At 44.3% G+C, this 24,069-nt stretch overlaps 1 protein-coding gene across 4 annotated transcripts; it reads right to left on the bottom strand.

Moving 5' to 3' along the window:
* Positions 1-1,518: 1,518 nt before the first annotated feature.
* map2k4b (mitogen-activated protein kinase kinase 4b) lies at positions 1,519-18,377 on the bottom strand. 4 transcript variants are annotated; one of them, XM_034193356.1, is made up of 13 exons: positions 18,182-18,377; positions 16,134-16,169; positions 14,487-14,519; positions 13,008-13,110; positions 12,517-12,691; positions 10,451-10,570; positions 7,946-8,065; positions 7,806-7,857; positions 7,526-7,653; positions 6,553-6,630; positions 6,289-6,437; positions 5,588-5,633; positions 1,519-5,505 (listed from the first exon to the last, which is right to left on the bottom strand). In XM_034193356.1, the coding sequence occupies exons 1-13, from the start codon at positions 18,291-18,293 to the stop codon at positions 5,392-5,394; spliced, it is 1,266 nt and encodes a 421-aa protein (XP_034049247.1). In that variant the 5' UTR covers positions 18,294-18,377; the 3' UTR covers positions 1,519-5,391. The 4 variants fall into 4 exon arrangements, with proteins under 4 accessions (XP_034049247.1, XP_034049248.1, XP_034049249.1 ...); XM_034193357.1 differs by lacking the exon at positions 14,487-14,519; XM_034193358.1 differs by lacking the exon at positions 16,134-16,169.
* Between the last annotated feature and the right edge of the window lie 5,692 nt (positions 18,378-24,069).

Here is a 24,069-nt window from a genome sequence, read left to right as displayed (position 1 = left end):
GCTATTGTGTAAAACAGTATTCGTGTACTAGAAGAGCAATAAAAGCATCACAGCAACAGATGTTCTCCAGTTTTTATTCATGACCAATTCACAAGAAACACACAACGCAGGACTCAAGTCTTTTCCACAGGACCTTTATTTGTAACCCTCAATAAAGATGTAATGTCATATACTCGTTGCCCTTAATATCTTATAATCTAATATGAACATTCTAGTAAATTGTAATTTATACAACACGTACCCTGGAGATTCCCGTTCACCAGTGGTAAATTAGCTTCCTGGAAATGCGTCTCATGAGTAGATTTCGAGATGATCTGCTGTGAAACGGCTCCCAATGTCACAATTACAGAGAGTAACGGGGGAAAAAAAAACAAACATACAAAATGTGGAGAGACGGTGGATTTGGTTGGACGCTGCATCGCCACACGCTTGATTCATGTTTTGTTTTTAAAGCCACAACCCCAACAATGGTGACCAACAGAACGCCAACAGACAGGACCGTTCCTTCTACACATGTCCACTATGTTTGACCACGAGTGGACTTCAGTAAAAGGAACGCCATGACGGATTGTTTGGAATCGTGGGTACAGCTTTTTCTTTTTTTCTTTTTTTTTTTTAAACACGTCACTGCCAAACTGGGCGTAAGATTAAACGTTTCGGATCAACCTGTGTCTGTGACTCCTTCAAACCAAAACGTACGCAGCTCGAGCCCAGGTCAGGAAGGTCATGATGTCATGACACATTCGGTCCAGTGTGTTCGACTCCACTTCGTAGGCCGACTGTAATGAAATTAAAGCTATAAAATAGTTAATCTATTTAACTGTATGTACACATTAAGTTGAAAGAGTAAAAATAAACTTATTTACCTTCAATTATCTGATTACTTTTTGCTTTTGTTATTTTCTTGAGAAAAGTCCTTGGTATTTTTATTTTTAGCAGGGATGGGAATCGAGAACCTTATCCAGTTGAGAACCGAGTCCAAATACAGTCCATCAGAACTGCTCGCGTCAAACATCAATGCTGCCATCTTATTCTCACAATGCAAAAACATACGTCATGTCACGTCCATTTTTGCACACAGAAACCTTGATTAGGATTCTATTAAGAATCAGCCAATGAACAGAATCGATAACACTATGTAACAAATTTTTATTTTTGTTTTGTTCCTGGGTACACAGTGTGTTTTCCTAAACTGTTATGCCTTAAATAAATAGAAAATAGCTGTTTTCCACAGAAACTTTGCTTCTGTGATCAGGACAATGATATTTTGAAATTTGTCTGTTTTTAAGAATATTCTCGATTCCCCTTCACTACTACTGAGTAGTCTTCTAGAATATTCTTTAACTGCTAGAACTGTCCAGACTTTTCTAGAAGTTTCCAGAATTATCTAGAAATTTCAAGAAACTTTTAGAACTTTCTAGAACGCAAAAAATAAATAAATAAAATTAAAGTTTGTGCTGAATGTAGTCATTTTTCCATAGACTTTAGACATAAGCAGTTGAAATATAACACTTAGAAGCCAGGAACAAAAATTGTGTTACATAGTGTTATTGCATTGATGTTGTTAAAACAGTATCAACCCCCATCCCTGGATTTTAGAAATAGCCATAATTACTAACACAATAATCTATATATATTAAAAAAAAAAAAAGAGCTCTGATGGCACGAGGACCATCTGTGGTGGTTTCCATGGTTACAGTAGTTCAATCTACAACTACAAAATCAACTACAATCATATCAAATCATAAAGTGAGAACAAGAGCTTATTGGTGTTGCTAGCTTAAGTTTTTTTCCCTCCCAAAATGTTCATGTAGATCACCATGTAATGCTCGCTTACAAACCGTCAGTGATGTCTTTTAGCCGTCGCCTCGTTCCACCTGGTGGCGTTTTGTGAGCGAATGCATCGGCTCCGATTTTTCTTTGAGATTGTAGGAAAATGCTAAACTCCAAAAGTAGAGATTAGTTTATAAACCACAAAAGGGACACGGCATCGCTAATAAAAATTACATTTCTTTACTTTGAAATGAATGTTTTGTCCAATTTTCTGTCACACAGATAAAGACAAGTTCTCGTTTTAAACGATAACCCAAATAAATGTCTTAAATATTTAAAAATGTCAAACACTAAAATTCTCACCGCCCATTTGGCTAACAGCAGCTAGCATAGCTAGTTAGCTGTTAAATATTTTTACCCTAACACAGTTTAAAGAAATTATAATGTCCAATTCAGTTATTTAATGATGACATTAGGTGTCACGGGGTGGCCATGTTTAATTTAAACTCAAATGTTGGAAATAACAAAAGCAATATTTACGATTTGCATTCGCTAATGTAAATGTGGTCACCGTTGGGGGCTCAAGCGTTCTTCCCACCCGCTCCCGTTCCAACTAAAGCGCCACCTTGTCGCATGAAAGTGAAGTGACTGCACCTTGTGCTGCATTCAAAGACGTTTGGAAAATACACCAGCAGAGATGAAGCGCTGCAGGGATTTAGCAAATCCCTGGATGTAGAATGAATTTATCATTGACGTGGCGTTTACAGACTCAAGGGCCGTATTAAAGGAAACGCTAATCTCAGCATTAACATACACAGCTACGCCGAGTCGGGGTTCATACACGTCTGGAAAACCCAGTCGGAATATTTGAACTCATTTTCAAGGCCCTGGAAAAGTTTTGAAAACCAAATTGACGCGTTAAGTGTGAAAATGTGGAGCATTGAGCAAAACTAAAACGATGACAAACAATCACAAAAAAAAAAAAAATCTGAGCAAGAAAAACTGACGGTACTTTAACAGAGTCATGTGATCCAACAATTAAATGCTAATGAAATACCTCCAGTGAGTTCAAATGGAAGTGTAACCAGTAGGTGGCGTATGATATTCATTTGAGACGTTCCACTCCTGCCTGGTGAACTGATTGGTTCTATTTCTTCACAAATACAATGTAAAAATTAACCATTAAAAATTAAACTCAGATACTGCTGCAACTGCCATTTTGTGAAAAACAGTAAAGTGGATTCTTAAAAATTATTTTCATCAAGGAGACGACGGAAACTAGCAACGCCGCGTTGTTGGGATAGTGCACGTGTGCTGGAATAAATTGCAAATTTTGAAGGCTACAGCAGGAAAGTGAAGTTTACGGCATCTTTGGCATGAGAAGGAGGAGGACTTGTTTCACGTGGCAGGAAATCAATATTTCAGAGATGCCTGAACTCATCATCATCAGACACAAGGGGTATGTTTTCTTTTCTGTTCTCCTTTGGTGTGCAAATGATGTGTAATTTAGATTTTTTTTAACATAAAGTCACTGTGAAGGGAGGCGGGGGTGGTGGGGGGGGCAATATAATATTCCAAGAAAAACAAAAAAATTTGATTTTAAACTCAAAGTTACAAGGTGTCAGACAGTATCTAAGATTAAACTAAAAAAACTGTAAGGGGAAAAAAAAAATCCAAATTGAGGGTTAAGGTTAGAAGTCTTAAATGTGTGGGAGAAAAGAGAAACCTGCCGAGCAGAGGACCTGCTTACTGAGACGATGCTGAAGACGCCAGATATGTGGATCATTGTCCAACGAGATGCTTTTATTTTGACATCACCTGCAGTCGCAGAACGAGCTGTGTGTGCGTGTGATTCTGCAGCGGGACGTGAAGCTGGCGGGGCTGCAGAGGAAGTGCTGACTCACACCGATTCTGCAGCATAGCAGGGTGAGTCTGCAAAACGAGCTGCAGAAGGCTAAAGGATGAAGACAAAGGCTGCAGAACGTGAAAAACAAGAACCCGTTTGCTAGATGGCTCCAAACGTTTGCTTGAACCTACAGCCAGCGAGAAGCAGTGGCTACAAAGAGCTCATCGCTGAGATGCAACAAGGCAAAAATGCCCAAACTGACATCTTTGCAGATTTTGTGACTATCGTCATCCTTCAGACTGCTGGATCAGAACCACTGTTTTCAACACGAGCAGCAATACTCTTAGATGTGAACAAACCTGACAAACTACTTTGATCATTTTCTTTGAAGATGCTTCTGGTGCATTGTTGGTTTATGCACAATTTCATATAAAAAAAAAAAAAAAAAATGTACAAAACTGCTCACAAGCTCTTCAGTTCAAAGCCACCGTGCACCAATCACCATGAACATCTGCAGTTGCATCAGGAAGGAGATGTGGCATAAAATGTGCCAACATATGGATCCATGCAGGATCTGCTGTGGTGACCCCGAACAGCCCAAAGAATCACACACCTGATCCTGCACAAGCAGTCCTGATCCCAGAATCTGATCATCGGTCTGGAAATTTGACTTTTCTGTATGCACCAAAAAGTCCCCTCATAAACCTAAACCCTGCACAGGTTAGCATCAACTGCGCTTAGCGTGACTGCATATGCTAATGCTAATTCTGGTTGCATTTTCTTAAATGTGGCCCATCAGTAGTCACATGCAGCATGTCAAAAGTATCCATCCAGAAATCCAGTAATTCCCTGAAAACTTTCATTTTTGGAAAGCGCGGCTAAAGTGGAGTCGTAACCGTGGAGCAGCAGATCATGTGTTCTATATACATAGACATTTACATGGGTGGACATCATGTCCCAAAGTAACTTTACATCAGGTGATGGAGCACTGAATGTGTCCCGATCATATTTAGAGACAAACTCACAGATTGCATATTTTTTTAAAAATTAAAGCCACATCCCAGAGTCCACAAGCTTCCAGAAACACGAGTAACAGTGCCTGCAGCAAACTGTGCCATAACGGCGCGTGTAGACTGTAGGCCTGGACACAAACACACAAATGCAAAGTCTGGGCCGTAAGTATTTGGACAGTGACAAAATTTTTGTGGCTTTTCCACTGTATGACACCAGAACACAAATTCCTAAATGAGGAATGTGATGGACGCGTTTTAAAGCCCCAATAATTGATGCTAATAGTTGTCATCACAAAGCACATCTTGATTATTTAATTTAAACTTCACTGTGGTCATTTATAGCAGCAACATCACTAAAAAACATGTCCAAATACTTATGGCTCTGACTGCACAATCCAACAGGTGGCGCTGTTTTTGTTCACACTTCATGAACGCCAACATTGTTTTTGGTGGGTTCTGTTTTTGTTTACATCAAGCTGAAGTATATATAAACTTTATATCCTTGTTGTTCCTCACATCAGCACTTTGCAAAGACGTAAAACCGCCACATCCAAGTTTTTTGGGGGGTTGACGATGGCGTTGAAGGTTTTGCTTTAACGGCATCGATCTCACTGCCTGCCCACTTGGATTCTGTTCCTTAGTTCTTTGGAACACCGTGAATAAAGAGGTGAACCTAAACGAAGACTAACGATGTCAAGCAGCGCATCACAAAGCTGAGTGTGCCCCCCCCCTGCCCCGCCCACACCCACAGTAACTCCGTCAGTCCACGTACATCGGCGAGATGGGAGAGGCGGGGATCTGATCCAGAATGCGACATACGTAGCCGGCGACGTCCACGATACGCTCTTCGTACATCAGGATGAACGCGTGTTTCTAGAGAAACGCAGAGCGTTGAGAGGGCGGAGCCAATGAGAATGGAGAAATTACAATGACTTTTAATAGCGTCAGAACTTACCAGGAGTTCCTTGTACTTTGGCCTCTTTGATTCGTCTTTTGTCAGGCTGCGGAGAAAAAAAAAAAAGTCACTTAAGTCTCATTTGTAATTGGAGATGATCTGATGTTCTTCTGATTGTACGACTGCAAACGTCCATATTCTTAGCATGCTGCTATGTGACGGTGAGGTTATATCAAGAGGTTTGCAGGGGTGGTGGCCAAGTGGTTAACGCGCCTGGTTTCAGTGCAGAAGGTTCCGGGTTCAAATCCCACTCCTGCCACATTTCTCCATGTAATGTGGAGTTGTGTCAGGAAGGGCATCCGGCGTAAAACTTGTGCCAATTCAACATGCAGATCCACCTTTGATTTGCTGTGGCGACCCCGAGTGCAAACAAGGGAGCAGCCGAAGGGACTTACTTAGAAAGCGGGCCATACATCCTTTAAATTATACACCGCCTCCTCCTGGTTGTATAAGACGATTGTGTTTGTCTAGTGCCACTATGTGGCAGCATGGTGGAACTGCACCTGAAACACAAACTGTCATTCTGCCACTTAAGATAAAATCTCTGTTCCTGATATATATATATCTTTTATTTAAAATGTTTATATAAATAATTAAAAATAAAGGCTTAAATTCTATAGTGTTATTTATTTTAGCAAATATCTAGAGTGTAAAGTTCTGGGCGTCATGCAGGAATCAGTGTGTGCCGCGGGGAGATTTACCAAAGGTTGACGAAGTTGATGAACTTTGGGGAGAACTGGCGTTTGTCGGAGCTGCTGAGCTGAGGCGGTTCTCCTTTCACCACCTGCGTCAACTGATCAAAAACGCTGTTCCACTTGGGGTAAGGAAACCGCCCTGTGGCCAGCTCGTACTGGAAAGGAGAACAAAGAATCATCACGCTCAGAGACGGGATCCTCTGAGAAACGTTGTCCCCAGAAAAACCCAAATCTGCTGTTTTACATCGAAGATGGGAACGCGTTTCATACCAGAGTGATGCCCAAACTCCACACGTCAGAGCGCACGTCGTAGCCTTGTCTGGAAGCGCTGGGGTCTATCCGCTCAGGCTGAAAAGATAAAAAAAAAAAAAAAAAAAAAAAAAAAAGGTCCTGTGACTCTTGGTGGAGATCAGAACAGTAAACAGCGGTGAGGGGTGGGGCTTAAGAGGGCACTTGTAATGTTTGAAGTGCTTTGGTGTTGCAGACATCACGGTAAACAGTCACGCTGTAAACAGATGCATTCAGTTCAGTCCCCAGACCCTGAACCCTTTAGGAGCAGATCCAGGGCAACCCCAGGAGGACTCGTCCACTCTGTGACCTTCTTGTTGCTTGTTTTCGGGGTGATGTCACCTGGTAAAATGCATGTATCTTATGATTAAAATCTTCCCTTTGTAGTTGACTTGTTGGCCGACCTCCCAGAGGGTGTTCTTGATCTGGCCAATGCTGGTGCTACTCCGGGTTCCTCGTACCATCCATAGCTATGCTGCCTGTTTCTTTTTAAGGACACGTTGAAGAGTTTGGACTTTATAGTGACAGACGGCAGCAACAGATTCTAAATGATGTAAATGCAGCGCGTAAAATGAGCACCACCTTCTGGCCAAGATGTCTAGGGAAAATCCTGTGGTCACTGGAATTACCTTAAAGGCCTGGTTCTCTTGCTGCAAACTTAAAAACTAAAAATCTTAAAAAAAAAAAAAAAAAAAAAACAGAAACTTGAACTTGACTGTTAGAAACATCAGACACTCTTAGATGCTCAAAGCTCAGTGAGATAACTTTCAGGTGCATCTGACTGTCCTGATAGTTTCTGCAGTCGTGTCAGTCCAGATCTCCTGGAGCTCCCGAGTCCGGTATAGTTGTCTCCTTCTGTGATCGACCTGAACTGGTAACGAAGTCCTTTTCACCTGAAGGACATTCAGTGTGGACTCACCCGTGGCACCTGTAGATGTTTGGACTGACTACGTACCGCCATGTAAGGCCTGCAGCCGGCGTCTCTGGTCTTGGCAATGGAGTCCACCAGCTGACCGCTGATGCCAAAGTCACACAGCTTGATGTTACCCTTTCGGTCCATGAGAATGTTGGAAGGTTTGATGTCTAAAATGATAGAAATGGAACATTTTAAACAGCGGGAAAAGAAAATAAATACATTGTGCCGACATTCAGGGTCAGCTCCAAAAATATTTCCCAGTAATTTTATTTTCATCAGTTACCGAAACAGAATTTGGTGGATTTTTTTTCACACTTACCCCTGTGAATTATTTTCAAGTTTTCTTTTAAGTGGTTCAGTGCTTTAACGGTCTGTTGAACACAAGAGAACACATCATTTCTGATATTGAATAGTAATAAAAAGAAAATATATGAATTAAGACATTAATTATCTACTCACCGCTAACGTTATTCTGCCTAATATTTCCTCTGGAATGACGTCATCTAATGTACAATATACATATCTGTAGAATTTGTCTAATGAGGTAGACATAAGTTCCATACAAATCCAACAGTCACCCTGGAGGGAGAAAGTGAAAATGTTACTTTGGTTATTTAAGACAGTCCAACTGATTCCCCAACTCCCAGAATGCAAATGTCCTGTTATACTTCAGAGTGCACGAGGCGCCACAAAAGATCGACACCCTACAACTTTTGGTTCCAGTGATCAAGGCCGTGTTAATCCACACTAATCAAAACGGGTCATCTGAGTGAAAGATGTCACCTAAAATTAAGATTTCATTTTTTTGACAGTGACTGTATGACATCATGGTTTTGTACTCTATGGCCTCTTTAACTGTATTTCTGGTTTTGCACTTTAACCAATCACTTTTTTTTATTCTAACCTGGACTATTTTCATTTTCAAACCTGTTTCTTCAAAGTTAAAATCTAAATGAATAATCAAAGATACTTTTTTTTTATACAGTTTTACATGTTTAACAAATCAGCGGCTATATTTAATTAATGCTCCTTAACAGCCCCGTTACACGGCACTTAACGAAGGGCAACGAAGCCCAAACAAAACAAGAAATCTGGACTTTCGTTCGCATCGTTTAACCTTCGCGTAGCTTCATTCCTGCAGCTGGCGCTTCGTCAGGATCTTTAAACTGTTGAAAAAATTGAACGAATGCCACCGAAAACCTCAATTCGTCCATTTTTCAATTTGCTGTCGTTCTTGACGTGTTTTCTTAGCGTTTACTTAGTTTTTGTAATGTTAGCGTTTAGTTTGACTTCGTTAGACCAGCTGAATGCTTTCATACAGTGCAGAAGCCAGTTTGTGAGCGCTGCTGCGTTCATGTACCGTCGGAAATTACAGGGCAAACTCACGTCTGTTTGCTTGGATTTTTTTTTATCTGGGTAAGAGGGTCAGCTTCACTGGCTCAGGGACCTTATATAGGCCAGAATTAATCTTTTGGATGGATACAATAAATTATTTTACCAAAATAAAATGAAAATCAAGCAACAAAAAAGTCGTGTAATTTCCGAGGATACTTGAAAGCAGCAACAGCAGCAACGGCCGCCTCCTGCATGCGCTTATTTTTTTTTATTAAATATAACTATGAGTGTAGGAATGACAATCCAGCCCTTATGTACATGTGGCAACAGGCAGATGATTATATAAAGAGCTGTTCTGGAAGGCAGAATTCACATTGTGGATCAGCTGCACTTGGTTGAAATAACTGCACATGAGGAGTCAATGCGTTTTCACACGGACTGATCAATTTACTGCTCTGATATATTCAATCATCTTTACACTTATATTTATTCCCCTTTTTGACAGTTCTCTGTTATAAATCAATATATATGGCTTAGTAACGTAATACAGTGATACAGCAGCAAACCAGCATTTTTTTTTTTTATTGGAGCAAGACGGAGCGCGCAGCATGTCATCAGACAGTGAGGATTCTAATGATGAAGGAGATAATCCCTCTTTCGTTCTGGACGAGGAACCAGAGCAGGTGGATCCACCGACATGTGCACAGGTCTCCACAGTGGGTCGGATCACGAGCTTCTGTTTGCAGTTTCTCCAGGACTCAGGCACTATGAGCTCCATCCCAGCACCGAGTCCTGGAACGCAGAGATGCAGACACACACTGCTCCAGCTGTGGCTCCACGCACATTTCGTTTTAAAGTGTCGAGATCAACGTTAACATCGGTTTCATTTTGTTCCTCTTTTGTCCCTTTTGTGCTCTTGATTGGCTGTTTGGTGATAAAGCTCGTTCGTCCACCTTTTCTCAACGATTTGTGACTTTTTAAAAACTTTTTTCCCTTTGTTCAGCAATCGTCGTATGCCGTGTGACCGAGCCTCAAGACTGAAATGAGCCTGCGGTGCAAAGATCCACTGATTCACACAACACAATCACATTTTAACAATATTTTCACAAGGCTGTTGTCAAGTGAAAATAATCTCGATAAGAAAAGAACTGAACAGTTTTGTCTCACGTGTGGAACTCGGCAGCAAATAAACAAAATAAATTCATAGCCACACAGACGTGCTCCGTATCTGCCTCTGATCGCAGCCTGAACCCTGCAGTGCTGATCAGAGCTGCACCAAAATAACTGAGTAAATTAACGAATATGTGGCATTATTTTTTGTTATGTTGTCTGTTATTTATTGCTGACTTCTTCAAAACTAAATATTTCTGGCTTGGAGTGGTTCCTGCACTATCGTAGTTAGCGCTATTCCATACCACCACATCGTCTCACTGTGCTGACGGTATTGCACAATCCATCTCCTGGCGCACACATTGATGACTGACACCAGTGTACCGCCTACCCCTAAACAGTTCAGGAACCACCATCTGAATAGATCAGTTGGAACAAGAACCTGCAGACTGTTCAGTGCTCTTATAGTTCACTGGACAAAATGCTAATGTGATGCGTTAGAGCGAAATAATGCCAGACCTCTCTGAAGAGGGCGCCGTAGAACTGCACGATGTAGGGACAGTCGCTGCTCCTCATCACCACGTCGAGATCCATCAGCAGCTGCTTCTGCTCCTTCTCGTCCACAGTGGAGCGAATCCTCTGAAAAAGACGTCACAATGACTCAGAACCTCTGGGTCGCTGCAGACAGTGAGCGCCACCTGTTGGCCATTCTTGGCACAGACTGAAGCATGCACCCTAACGTGTGTGCTGCATTCTGCATTTCTTCAGAAATACTTTATCAGTCCCCCCGAGAAATTTGCGAAGCCAGGATTTAAACAATTCAACCAATATATCCACACCACTCTCTCTCTCTCTGTATATATACACTGTAGATATTTCCAAATATTTTTCTTGATATGTAAGAGTATATTGGCTGATTTCTTAATTTAAGTGCTGAAATCCTGGGATTGTAAATTTCTGATAATTCTTTGTCACATTTCACCATTCTTGTCGTCTGTGTGTAACCGTTGCTGTTGGTGTTTCCTGGTGAGTCCACCTACACATTCTGTTTGCTCCTTGCTTTATTTGGTTGGTTTTCACTTGTGTTTTATGGTAGATTCATTTCTTTACTCTGGCTGTCTCTCCTCTCTGTCTCCCTCTGATGTCCACTGGTGGGGTTGTGCTGTTCCGTCTGGTTCTTTTGTTGTGCACTTGCCCTTCATTCAGTTGATTGTGTCACCTGCCGTCCTGCTCAGCCTCTTTGGAAATAAATTTCTCTTTTTACATTAATCCAGGGCCCAGTTTCATAAAGCGGTCTAATCTTGTTTAGTTGACTAAACTCAGTTGACTAATAAAAGTGCTTAGTTGGTTAAAGTTTCATGTTAGCCAACTAAAGTTTTTAGCCTGCTACAGAGGAAGCTAATCTTATTTTAGCTGACAAAACTTCAGTGTCTTACCTCAAAAATGGTGGCTACTGTGTACCACCACGTGATGGAGCAGGAAGGAAGTAGAGCCTTGCAACAGGAGCAGGTGTTCTGGGACCGGAATAAGCCATTGGAGATGTATACGGACACCAAGGTTCAACAACATCGCTTCCGTCCGCCTACAATCTTCTGTGGACACGATAGCTCCAGCCATCAACCTCCAAACAAGGAGGAACAACACCCTGCCAGTGTTCTTCAGGTTTTCACTGCGCTGAGGATTTACACCTGTGGGACCTTTCAGCAGGTTATCTGCAACAACATCCATGTCTCTAAGTCGACCGTGTGCTGAATCATGAGGGATGTTAGTTCGGCACTTATTCTGAACATCGGGCGATTTGTCAAGCTACCTATTGAGGGTCACTATGATCTCCTCCAAAGGCCGTCTTTTGGCAGCTCGGACTGATGTTGTTCCTTTGGAACACTCAAGAGCACCCCCACGTCGCTCGTGGAAGCTCTCCTCCAAAAGGAGAGCTTCCTCTGCTTTGGAGAACGCAATGACCTTTTCCTCTGGTGCAGCGGACTCGGCCATGGTTGTAGCAGATGACCAAGCTAGAAGTAAACAAAACTTTTGTGCACTGGAGACATTTCTTGGCAACAGCACTCGCAAGTCCGCTTATGCCTGTGAAAATCATCGACAAACATTAGAGGGCTAATCTATAAGTTTAGCCGTCGATGTGAAACGGAGATTAGACGGCTAATGTTGGGCAACTAACCTTAGTCGACTAAGTAAATTTAGTAAATTAAAGATTAGACTGCATTATGAAACTGGGCTCTGGTGTTTCTGTGGCTGCAGTTTTGAGTTTCTGTCCATCTAACACTGCTGAAAAAAATTATAAAATAATTTATTACTAATAGGAACGATGTCAGCACTACAAGGTTTTGACTGAAAATGCTTTTTTCTTCTTCTTTCTTCAATATTACATCATGGATTTGTTAGAGGACATGACTACAGCTACCAAACTGAAGACAGACTGCCACACAGCGTCCCACTGGATTCCCGCCGTGCTATATACAATTTCCACCAAAATTCAAAATGGTGGAAAGGTCCACAAAAATTTGAATTTTACACTGTGGGACATGTTTGCTAAACACAAGCTGTAGTACAGAGTCCATCCGTGTCACCTTGACTGCCATGATCTGGCCCGTGGGTTTGTGGACCATCTTGTTGACTGAGCCGTACGCGCCGCGGCCAATCTCCCCGAGGTCTCTGAGGTCCTCAGCAGTGAAGTCGCAATGCTGCTCTGGAGATATCTTGAGCTTCCCCGACGACTCGATGCTGTGCGTCCGCAGACGCTCTCTGGAAAAAGCACAGTGGAGAAATTGGACGGGATCAGACAGGATGAGGAGCCGAGAGACGAGCGTGCATCATAGATAAACGAGACGTAACCTCAAATCTGGAAAATTCCATAAAATAAGTCTGAAATCAAGGCAAAATTTATTTAACATTAATGTGACAGTAAAAGGGGGGGGGGGGGCACTGATCAATACTCAATAGCTCCTTTTCTGAACTTCTGATGTGCTGAATTCACAAACCGCTCATCGTATAAATATTTGAATCCTGCACCTTTTCACTACTTCATATCGATAGAAACACTCCTTCGTGAAGTACTTACATGTGCGGGTTCTGAAAAGAAGGTGCAGAGGGATTGAGCGGAAGCCTTGAGGTTGGTTTCACCAGAGGACTGGCAAAAGTCAGCTTCAGGGCTTTACGTTTACCTGTTGGGACAAAGACATCAACATATCCAGATTCCCACCATTCCCAACGTTCCCACACGTGCCAACAACCATCGTGTTACTGTGCCGAGGATGACTGCATCTGGTGAACAGCTCAAATGAGGAAGGTGAGGAGAAAACGTGATGTTTCAGTCTTCCCATGCTAGGGGAAGGTGGGGGGTGGGTGCCCTTTTTAAGACAGACATTGACCTGACAGACATCTGGGTTTCCTCAAGCAGCACTTAAGATCAGGCTGAGCCCAAAATGCATTTTGAAACACAAGCAAAGTGCCCAGATGTCCAGAGGTTCCCAATGCTCAGACACCCCTCCTGCACCAGCTCCTTCCGACGTTCTTCCAAAATTTGCTGAAGAACTCAGAAAGATTTGCTGATCAATCAGAGCTTTGTTGCAGCACAAATCAATATATTTGCCGGATGCTGATATTGGGAATCAATGCAATGAAACGTAAATGCAAAATACATGGAGGAATGTGCATTTCATACATGAAAAAAAAACAAACAAAAAAACAAGTCCTTTCCAGATATCAAAGTGACCCAACACTTAGAAAGCACAGCATTCAAATCGAACGGGTGGAATTAAAGGGAAGTTACACATGTGAACACTCAGCGGTTTGCTGTGGAACCTGATGATTTCTTGACCATGTCTGATTATTTATGCATAAATATGTTCATCACACAACCATCAATGTCCACATCCACTTTAAAAATAACGACATTGTAATGTGCATCCCGCCAGGCTTAACTGCTAACATTGAGACAAAATGTGATGGAAAACCGCCAAACTGTTCTCGAGATTTTGGCCAAAGAGCCTGAATATTTTTTATTTAATGTCCATAAAATTGGCAGCATAACACCTCCACATTTTCATAAGCTGTGCATTAAGCTAGTTTGGTACAAACGGCCTAACAAATATGCAGCGAATCCACTGAGTGGTCACTGACATGTAGCTCCTGGCAGATGGACGTGAATGGGTGATTCTAGTATTCCCCATATGGATCTCATTCTCTTCCCAGTGGCGGATAACAAACATAAAAATGCTGATTGTAAGTGTTGAGTCCTTTTTGCCATGCCTCTGTTTCACCTGAACCCATCAACCTTTAAACCCGGGTGCAAACCATTTTGTGGCCTTCGCTGAATCTTGAACTGTTAATAACGGTAAACAGTGGACAGACTTCCCAACTACCAGAGCACCACACAGGCTGCTTCCGTAGTTTACAGCGGCTTCACTTTTCATCTCATTCAACGTGAGCACGGTGACAGTCTGGACCTCACCACGTGCATCCGTCATGCGACGAAGAAAAGAAAGCCGCGTTAAACTACCGAGATAAACCCACAAACAGTAGAGGTCAGTGTTCTTACTTTGGGCCACTCCGGACAGGTTTACCTGTAACCCTGAAGTAAAGAAAAGACATTTTACCACATTTTTGTGCAGTCTACACAGATTTGAGGTTCATGGCTCACTGACAGGAAGTGGCACCGCGGCACTGATCGTTAGCAGCAGACACTGATTTTAACGAGTGAAACAAGCACAATATTCTTGTAGATCAACCTACGTACAAGATAAAACAATGACTTGGAATTTGGTAAAACAGTTTATACATTACGCATACCGATGTTCAACTCTAACCATGCTGACCGTCAGTTTACTTTACACACCGAGAAGCACGTGTTGTGCCAAAGACTGTTATACGTTAGCCGAGCCGCTGAACACCAAGCCTTCTGACCCTCAACAGGAAATCAACATCAGTTTTTTTTAAAAACCTTTGCCTCGAATATTTTGTCTGTTTTGTTGGGGTTTTGGCCGAATTACTGAAAAACTATTAAAGCTTTTCTCAAAACGAGGCGTCGGACTGAACCATGCACGTATACAGTCAATTAAGACAAAAAATTCAGTGGAAAAACAGCAAATGGTAGCTTTTTTTGAAAACCCACTTGATCGAGAAAGTCAAAGTTGTAAAGATGAAGAAAGCCAGCGCACTACAAAATTTTTAATTTGCGTTTTTATGAGCTGATTCATCATCACACAAGGTAATACACGAGTAATGCAGTGTAATTTTTTTTTGTAAATGCTGTACTGTAAAGCCTGTTTTGGGGCTTTTTTCCGTCTGCTTTCTTGAATTTTTTTCCTCTGCTGCCTAAAAATCAGTGAGGGTCTTTAATTTTATGTTTTAAATTTACCTTTAATGTAGCTTCTATTTTTTTTTCTCCCATTTTATTTCTTTTTAATTCCTGTTTTATAAGTATCCTTTTTGACAGGATTTGGTGAAGCACTTTGTATGTTTAACTGGAAAGTGCATTCTGCTTATTATTATTGTTGTTTTCGGATACATACACACAGTTGTCAGTAACGTTCTAAGTAACAAAAATTTAAAAATTTGAACCATCAGGTATGTTTGGAAGTGAAAGTTGTTTTACCATGTGGAGTTCTACAATTTCTACAAAAATGTTCAAGGAAGACATTTAAAGATTTCACAATCATCTCAAGTAAAACTGGATTTTTCTTGACTAAATTGATAACAAAAAAAATACATGACAACTTGATAATGAGAGTAAGTGTTTGTCACACTTCTGCTTTAGGGTTTTGGGGACCTTTACATATGGTTTCTCCAAAAAAGTGATGAGTCCACTATCATGATGTTATTCCTACAATGCCAACCAAAAGTATTAAAATGGTTTAATTTTTTATACTGAACCACTTCTACCTGCACATCGGGTCGGATAAAGACAGTGGGCAAATGAGACAAACAGAAAACTGATGGCGCTTTTGATGACCGGCCGTGAAATGGGTTTGTTGTACTGTGAAACCAACGAGGTCGCTTTGGTATGGAAAACGAAGATCAACCAACAGCATGCAGGTACGGATATAATGAGAAAACAAATTTACAAACAGAGATAACAGAAGAAGGTGGAGGGGGGACATTCCGGAAACTTCTTTTGCAGAGATTTAGCACATAAGCAAATCACGTCTAATTTCAGGCGAAAGCCTGGAGAGGTGAGTGTGAATACCTGTTTCATTTTGACATCTCCAGCAGCTGTTGGTTTCTGAAAGGTTTAGATAAAACATTTGATACTCGACATCTGCCACAGGGTAAGAAACGTTGACCAAAATCATTCTATAATGCTGTTAGCGGTGAAACAAGTTAACGCTGTCTGTTATATAGCTGCAAATTCTGTGACGTGATGGGTAATTTTAGCTAATTCAACTCAACATGATTTTAGGGTTATGATGGTGCACTGCGGTTAATTCAGCACGACTCGCGGATTCAACAACACGGTGCCGTTAAAATCCCACTACGTTCCTGTCGGGTTCCACATACAAACATTCTACCTTACGTTTGGCATTTTGTGCAATAAAATTGAAACAAACATCTAAGCATGACGATATAATTCAAAGTCGATGTTGTAGACCATGGAGTTTTTTTGTTTCAGGACACAGCCAACGTTTATATCATATTGTGAAGCTGGAAATTTTGACATCCAACTACATTTTAATGGGGCTATTCCACAGAGCACCATTCCTTCCTGTTTAATCCCGAATAGCAAATCAGGGCGCATTTTAAAGCATCAAATTTTTGATCTGTTCAAAAATTCCATCCCGATTCCTGAATTCATTGACTCATTGATTTATTGACACTGGTGACTTCTGAGTATTTGTCGACTTAACAGCTTCAATCATATTCAAACTTCTTTAAACAGGGTATTCGTAGTGAGTATGGCTTGGAACTTGTTTGATCGTTCTCTATCGGGGTAAAAAATTGAAACCGAAGTAGCGTTTGTTGTGGTTTTTGTTCAAAGTTTAATATCTCAAGCTCCTTTTATTCGTTTTCGGGTAGCCTGCCAGGCCTGTACTTAATAAGTTAGCCTGTCAGGAGGCAAACCAGATTACGCCGTTTCATCTCGTTTTGGCACTTTTTGGATTGTGGGTGATCATGTTAGAACGGTGCCCTGTGGAATAGCACTGTTAACTCAAAGTAACAACTTATTTTCCTCATAATTGCAACAACGCTTGAATATGCTACTGTGGATATGTAGAACATTTAATGCATCAACCTATCGAGCACACATTTTTTGGGTGCCGAAAGTTCCCAACTTGATTTTTTACTAAATTTACCGTCGTCTTGGATGCAGCAAGAGTCTGCTCTCCTGTAGGTGGCGCTATTCTCCGGTTCAGTGTAAAATACTTACATTTTTCAACATTATGGTTTATTCTTGTACCCTGATATGTTTCTATCAGCGTTGGCAGCTTTCTTTTGGGAACTAACTAAAATGCTTTTAAAACACACATAATTTGCAATTATATGATGAAAATATTATCAAAACTAGCAGCATTTTGAATTTGTTTGAGATTAAACAATTTGCGAGAGTACATGATGATTAAAACAATATCTAAACGGTAAAGGTAAATGCTACATTTAAGTGAATTTTAATAGTTTGTCTTTATTTTAAAATCGTGTCCTGAATGAGGAAATAGTTTCAGTTCAGCTAGCCGAGCTCACTGCACTTAGCTTAGGCCTGGTTGGTACTCGTAGTGGCTCAATGATGCTCAGCATTATTGATTAAAAGTGTCCTTACGATGTCACGCTTATAGGATTTGAGCTTTGTTTCAAATGAAAGTTAGAATAAGGTAAAAACAGGACAATCACACGACAGGCTCGATGATTCAGTGGCTGCAACATCACTGCTAACCAGTTAGCCGCGTACTTTCGACACAATGTCAAGCTGCAAAGGAAAGTAAGTTACTCAGCGGAAAATACATATATCTGCCTTCAGAATAAGCGCACATATTTTAACATAACTGCAGTCCCAAAACGCACAACAATTCCAACAAATTGAAGATTAAATCTAAATCCCTCACACATTATTTAAAACATTATTATTACATTCCCTGCAATTACATAAACGAGCCGCATACAGACTTCTGAGGTCCTGACCGGATGTGCTTTGTTAATTCTGTCTGGCTTGACGTTGCAATCTCGTCTTGTGGAGAAGCTACCAGCTGCCTTTCCTTTACTGTATCGAGCTGAACTGGTCGCTCGTGGCCGTGGATCGCCCACCTTGCATGCTGCTGCTCTGCGTCTGCTGGTGGAGTTGGTGCGACGTGGATCCGGCAGCGTTGCTGCCGTTGCCTGAGCCGGTGGAGTTGCTGTCTGCACTGGGAGTCGCCATTGCTGCGTTGGCTTCCAGCAGCAGCAGCAGCAGCAGCGCGCAGGCTGCAATGCAGAGACGCAAACTTCTGGCGGACTTCTGCTGCGTCACGGCCACGTCTGTGCCGACGCTGCTGCGTTCAGGTGCTGTCGGAAACCCCTTCAGAGAAATTAAAAACATTTTAAATTATTTTTGTTTTAAATATCATGTTATATTATTATATGATATTTAACTAATATATATAATATAATAATAATTGGGCGTAAAATGCTGTATATAATTAGTTATAATTGCGTACTAATTACATATATAAGTATGTAATTTCACCAAATTCTTTTTCTTTTGGCTTTTCCCTTTTTATGCACAGAGATGCCACAGCAGATCTGATGCTCTTCCTGACCGTGGAGAAATGGGTGCAGGTGGTCTTGAAACAGGAACCTTCTGTTTTGGAAGGAAATGCACTGAGCCATGCTATGCAATTTAATAATAATAATTCTAATTAAATGTAACCATTTTCTTTGCAGAAAAAAAAAACCCTCACATCCACATTCTTCTTCTTGTCATACATATCTTGTAAGTTAAATGCAGTGACTCATCACTCATTTTCAACCGCTCATCCGGGATCGGGTCGGGGGGGCAACAGCTCGAGCAGGGGACCCCAAACTTCCCTTTCCCAGGCCACATTAAGCACCTCTGAGTGGGGGATTCCGAAGCATTCCCAGGCCAGTGTGGAGATATAATCTCTCCACACAGTCCTGGGTCTTCCCCAGGGTCTCCTTCTAGATGGACATGCCTGGAACACCTCCCTAGGGATGCACCCAGGAGGCTCCTTTCAATGCGAAGGAGCAGTGGCTCTACTCCGAGCTCCTCGCGGATGACTGAGCTTCTCACCTTATCTCTAAGGGAGACACCAGCCACCCTCCTAAGGAAGCCCATTTCAGCCTCTTGTACCCGCGATCTAGTTCTTTTGGTCATGACGCAACCCTCATGACCACAGGTGAGAGAAGGAACTCAGCTCCCTTTTCATCACAACAGTACGGTAGAGCGAATGCAACACCGTCCCTGCTGCGCTGATTCTCCGGCCAATCTCACACTCCATTGTCCCTTCACTCCTGAACAAGACCCCGAGGTACTTGAACTCCTTCACTAATAACACAATAAGTCAAAATCAATAAATGTTACCAGCTCATAATTTATCTGATGACAATAGCATATAACAAGGACAGAAAGTTCACACATTCATTATCTTTGATACACCAGATCAATCTTAAAAGCACCTTTATTTTGCTTATGTAACATGGCAATGTTACATAATCTTACAAATAAAGCCTCACATTTACCCCGATGTGGGGGTGCTGCCATACAAGGTGCTCACTACACACTGGGAGCAATAGGGGATTAAAGACCTTGCCCAAGGGTCCTTAGTGATTTTCCAGTCAGGCTGGGATTTGAACTGAGGATCTTCTGGTCTCAAACCCAACGCCTTAACCACTAGACCATCACCTCCCCCGATGAGGAACAGCATAAAACAGATTTCTGCCAAATCAATACAGATAAAAATCATTCTTGTCCCTGTCCTGATGGCACCTAAACTAATCAACAAGTGAGGCAGAATTCTGAAATAAGCAGTAATATCAAGTGTCACCTGGTGGGCGTGGCCTGCAAATATTAGCAACTCATAATTTGATGGAACAAGGGTGCCGATTTTTTCTTTGTCAGACCTGAAAATCACTTGGCGCCCTTGGGCAAGGTCCAGAATGCCCAAGTTGCTCCCGGTGTGTAGTGAGCTGCCTTGCACGGCAGCATCCTGACATTGGTGGGTGAATGTGAGGCATCATTGTAAAGCGATTTGAGCTTCTGATTTGGAAAGAAATGTAAACCATTTGTTGGGAAGGTGTCGTGACACGGACCCACAACAGGGGGCGTTAATGAACGGACAATGGATAAGCCAAAAAGTAACAATTTAATGTTGTGAAGCGCACAACGAAGTACAGACAATAACAATATTGCGGAATGTCAATCATACACAAGGTGGCGTGTGGCAGGCTCGAAGATAGAAGACGTCTGGTGATAGAAGAGCCGGAACCCACACAGCTTCCACCACCAACGGATCTGAAGAACACCAGAGCCACCAAGCCCTGCGCCCCAGGTGGCCACTGTCTTCAGCAGTCAGCCCCGGTACTGCTGGCAGAGAACAGAAACAGTTTGATGAGTGTGAGTACGCACACTCAGTAATCCCACAGTCTGTGTTCAGTTAGGAGGGAGAACCTCCACCTCCAATAACACACTCGGACAGCTCCTGAGACAACCACTTATCTGGGTGGGGTGGGGGCGAAGCCGTTGCAGTCCACACCAAACGCCAACACAGCAGACAAGGAATCCGTCACAGGAAAACGGCTGCAAAAGAGATCAGACTATTGTTTGGTTTAGATTCAGCAGAGAACATTACCTGTATGGTAGATGATTTCTCGGCGAGGAGGTGGAGTTGCAGTCCGGCCTTTATGGTGATGGTGATGGGTTGAATGAGTGACAGCTGGTGCTGATGAAGAGCGACAGCTGTCACTCCCAGTGGCTCTGGCGCCCTCTCGTGCTTGAAGCCTGCACTCCAAGCAGGGCGCCATCTGGTGGTGGTGGGCCAGCAGTACCTCCTCTTCAGCGGCCCACACAACAGGACCCCCCCCCCTCAATGGGCGCCTCCTGGCGCCCGACCAGGCTTGTCCGGGTGCCGCCGGTAGAAGTTGGCCAGGAGGGCCGGGTCCAGGATGAAGCTCCTCTTCACCCAGGAGCGTTCTTTGGGTCCATACCCCTCCCAGTCCACCAAATACTGGAATCCCCGGCCCTTCCGACGGACGTCCAGGAGCTGGCGCACGGTCCAAGCCGGCTCCCCGTCGATGATCTGGGCAGGAGGCGGTGCCGGTCCGGGGGTACAGAGGGGTGAAACATGGTGAGGTTTGATGCGCGACACATGGAAGACAGGATGGATCCGCAGTGAAGCCGGCAGCTTCAGCTTCACCGCGGCAGGACTGAGGACTTTGAGGATTGTAAAAGGTCCGATGAAGCGGTCCTTCAGTTTCTGAGACTCGACCTGGAGTGGTATGTCCTTGGTTGAAAGCAACACCTCCTGCCCGGGCTGGTGTGCAGGGGCCGGGGAACGCCGGCGGTCTGCATGGGCCTTGGCCCTCATCCGGACCTTCAACATGGCAGAACGGGCGGTCTGCCACACCCGGCGGCACCTCCTGAGGTTGGCCTGGACCGAGGGCACACCGACCTCTCCCTCCACAAGTGGAAATAATGGGGGCTGGTACCCCAAACACACCTCAAACGGGGAGAGGCCGGTGGCTGACGACACTTGGCTGTTGTGGGCGTACTCGATCCAGGCCAGATGGGTGCTCCAGGCCGTCGGGTGCGCGGAGGTAACGCAACGGAGGGCCTGCTCCAGCTCCTGGTTGGCCCGCTCTGCCTGTCCGTTTGGCTGAGGGTAATACCCGGACGAGAGACTCACGGTGGCCCCCAGTTCCCTGCAGAAACTCCTCCAGACCTGAGAGGAGAACTGAGGGCCACGGTCTGAGACGATGTCCGCTGGTATCCCATGCAGACGCACGACGTGGTGGACCAGGAGGTCTGCTGTCTCCTGGGCCGTTGGGAGCTTCGGGAGGGCCACGAAGTGGGCCTCCTTGGAGAACTGGTCCACTATCGTGAGGATGGTGGTGTTGCCCTGGGACGGCGGGAGGCCCGTGACAAAGTCCAGGCCGATGTGGGACCAGGGGCGTTGAGGTACCGGCAGGGGCTGGAGGAGTCCTGAAGTCCTCTTATGGTCAGCCTTGCCCCTGGCACAGGTGGTACAGGCCTGGATGTAGTCCCGGACGTCGGCCTCCATGGACGCCCACCAGAAGCGCTGCTGGACCACTGCCATGGTTCTGCGCACCCCGGGATGACAGGAGAGCTTGGAACCATGACAGAAGTCCAAAACCGCAGTTCTGGCCTCTGGTGGGACGTACAGTTTGTCCTTCGGGCCGGTCCCCGGGTCCGGGTTCCATGTCAGGGCCTCCCGGACGGTCTTCTCCATGTCCCAGGTGAGAGTGGCCACGACAGTGGACTCGGGGATGATGGTCTCTATGGGGTCTGACAACTCGGCCTTGGCCTCCTCTTCATGCACCCGGGACAGGGCATCCGACCATTGGTTCTTGGTCCCGGGGCGGTATGTAATCTGGAAGTCAAAGCGCCCGAAGAACAGTGACCAGCGGGCTTGCCTGGGGTTCAGCCGCTTGGCGGTCCGGATGTACTCCAGGTTCCAATGGTCCGTGAAAACCGTGAAGGGCACCGTCGCTCCCTCCAACAGGTGTCTCCACTCTTCAAGAGCCTCCTTCACCGCAAGGAGTTCCCGATTGCCGACGTCATAATTCCTCTCAGCCAGGGTCAACCTGCGGGAAAAATAGGCACAAGGGTGGAGAACCTTATCGGACTCCCCGCTCTGGGACAGCACGGCTCCTATCCCTGAGTCAGAGGCATCCACCTCCACTGTTAACTGGCGAGTAGGATCAGGCTGCACCAGAACTGGTGTAGACGAAAACCGGCGCTTCAACTCCCTAAACGCGGCTTCGCACGATCCGACCAGGTGAAGGGGACCTTGGTGGAGGTCAGGGCTGTCAGGGGGCTAACTACCTGACTGTAGCCCTTAATGAACCTCCTGTAGAAATTCGCAAAGCCGAGGAACTGTTGCAGTTTCCTACGGTTTGTTGGTTGGGGCCAATTTCTCACCGCCGCAACCTTGGCCGGATCAGGGGCGACGGAGTTGGAGGAGATTATGAACCCCAGGAAGGACAAAGAAGAGCGGTGAAACTCACACTTCTCGCCCTTCACAAATAGCCGGTTCTCCAACAACCGCTGTAGGACCTGACGTACATGCTTGACATGGGTCTCAGGATCCGGAGAAAAGATGAGTATATCGTCTAGATATACGAAGACAAACCGATGCAGGAAGTCCCGCAAGACGTCATTAACCAACGCTTGGAACGTTGCGGGCGCATTGGTGAGGCCGAACGGCATGACCAGGTACTCAAAGTGACCTAACGGGGTGTTAAATGCCGTCTTCCACTCGTCTCCCTCCCGGATCCGAACCAGGTGATAAGCATTCCTAAGATCCAATTTTGTAAAAATTTGGGCTCCATGCAAGGGCGTAAACACTGAATCCAACAGAGGTAACGGGTATCGGTTGCAAACCGTGATCTTGTTCAGCCCTCTGTAATCAATGCATGGACGGAGTCCGCCGTCCTTCTTGCCCACAAAAAAGAAACCAGCACCCATCGGGGAGGAGGAGTTCCGGATCAACCCGGCAGCTAACGAGTCCCGGATGTAGGTCTCCATTGATTTGCGTTCCGGACGTGAGAGGTTGTACAGCCTACTGGACGGGTACTCAGCGCCCGGTATCAAATCAATGGCACAATCGTACAGACGGTGTGGGGGCAGCGTGAGTGCCAGATCCTTGCTGAAGACGTCAGCAAGGTCATGGTACTCGGCTGGCACCGCCGCCAGATTGGGGGGGACGAAAACCTCCTCCTTAGCTGTCACACCGGGTGGAACCGAGGATCCTAAACACTCCCGGTGGCAGGTTTCGCTCCACTGAACCACAACCCCAGACGGCCAATCAATCCGGGGATTGTGTTTTAACACCCATGGAAAACCAAAAATCACTCGGGAGGTAGAAGGTGTTACATAAAACACAATCTCCTCCCTGTGATTCCCAGAAACAACCAAAGTCACGGGCTGTGTCTGGTGTGTGATTAGTGGAAGAAGGGTG

Source organism: Thalassophryne amazonica, chromosome 18 (assembly GCF_902500255.1).
Source record: "Thalassophryne amazonica chromosome 18, fThaAma1.1, whole genome shotgun sequence".
Classification (NCBI taxonomy): domain Eukaryota; kingdom Metazoa; phylum Chordata; class Actinopteri; order Batrachoidiformes; family Batrachoididae; genus Thalassophryne; species Thalassophryne amazonica.
Note: the sequence above shows the minus strand (reverse complement) of the source record. Positions and strands in the feature narration are given on the sequence as shown.

Bases quoted from the DNA above. Each gene is read 5' to 3' on its own strand.
- map2k4b (XM_034193356.1), bottom strand. From the start codon at position 18,293: ATGGCGACTCCCAGTGCAGACAGCAACTCCACCGGCTCAGGCAACGGC. The intron at 13,111-14,486 runs GTAAGAACACTG...TTGTCCCAACAG, and splicing joins CCTGTCCGGAGTGGCCCAAA to GTAAACGTAAAGCCCTGAAG. The intron at 5,506-5,587 runs GTAAGTTCTGAC...GCGTTTCTCTAG, and splicing joins CAAAGTACAAGGAACTCCTG to AAACACGCGTTCATCCTGAT.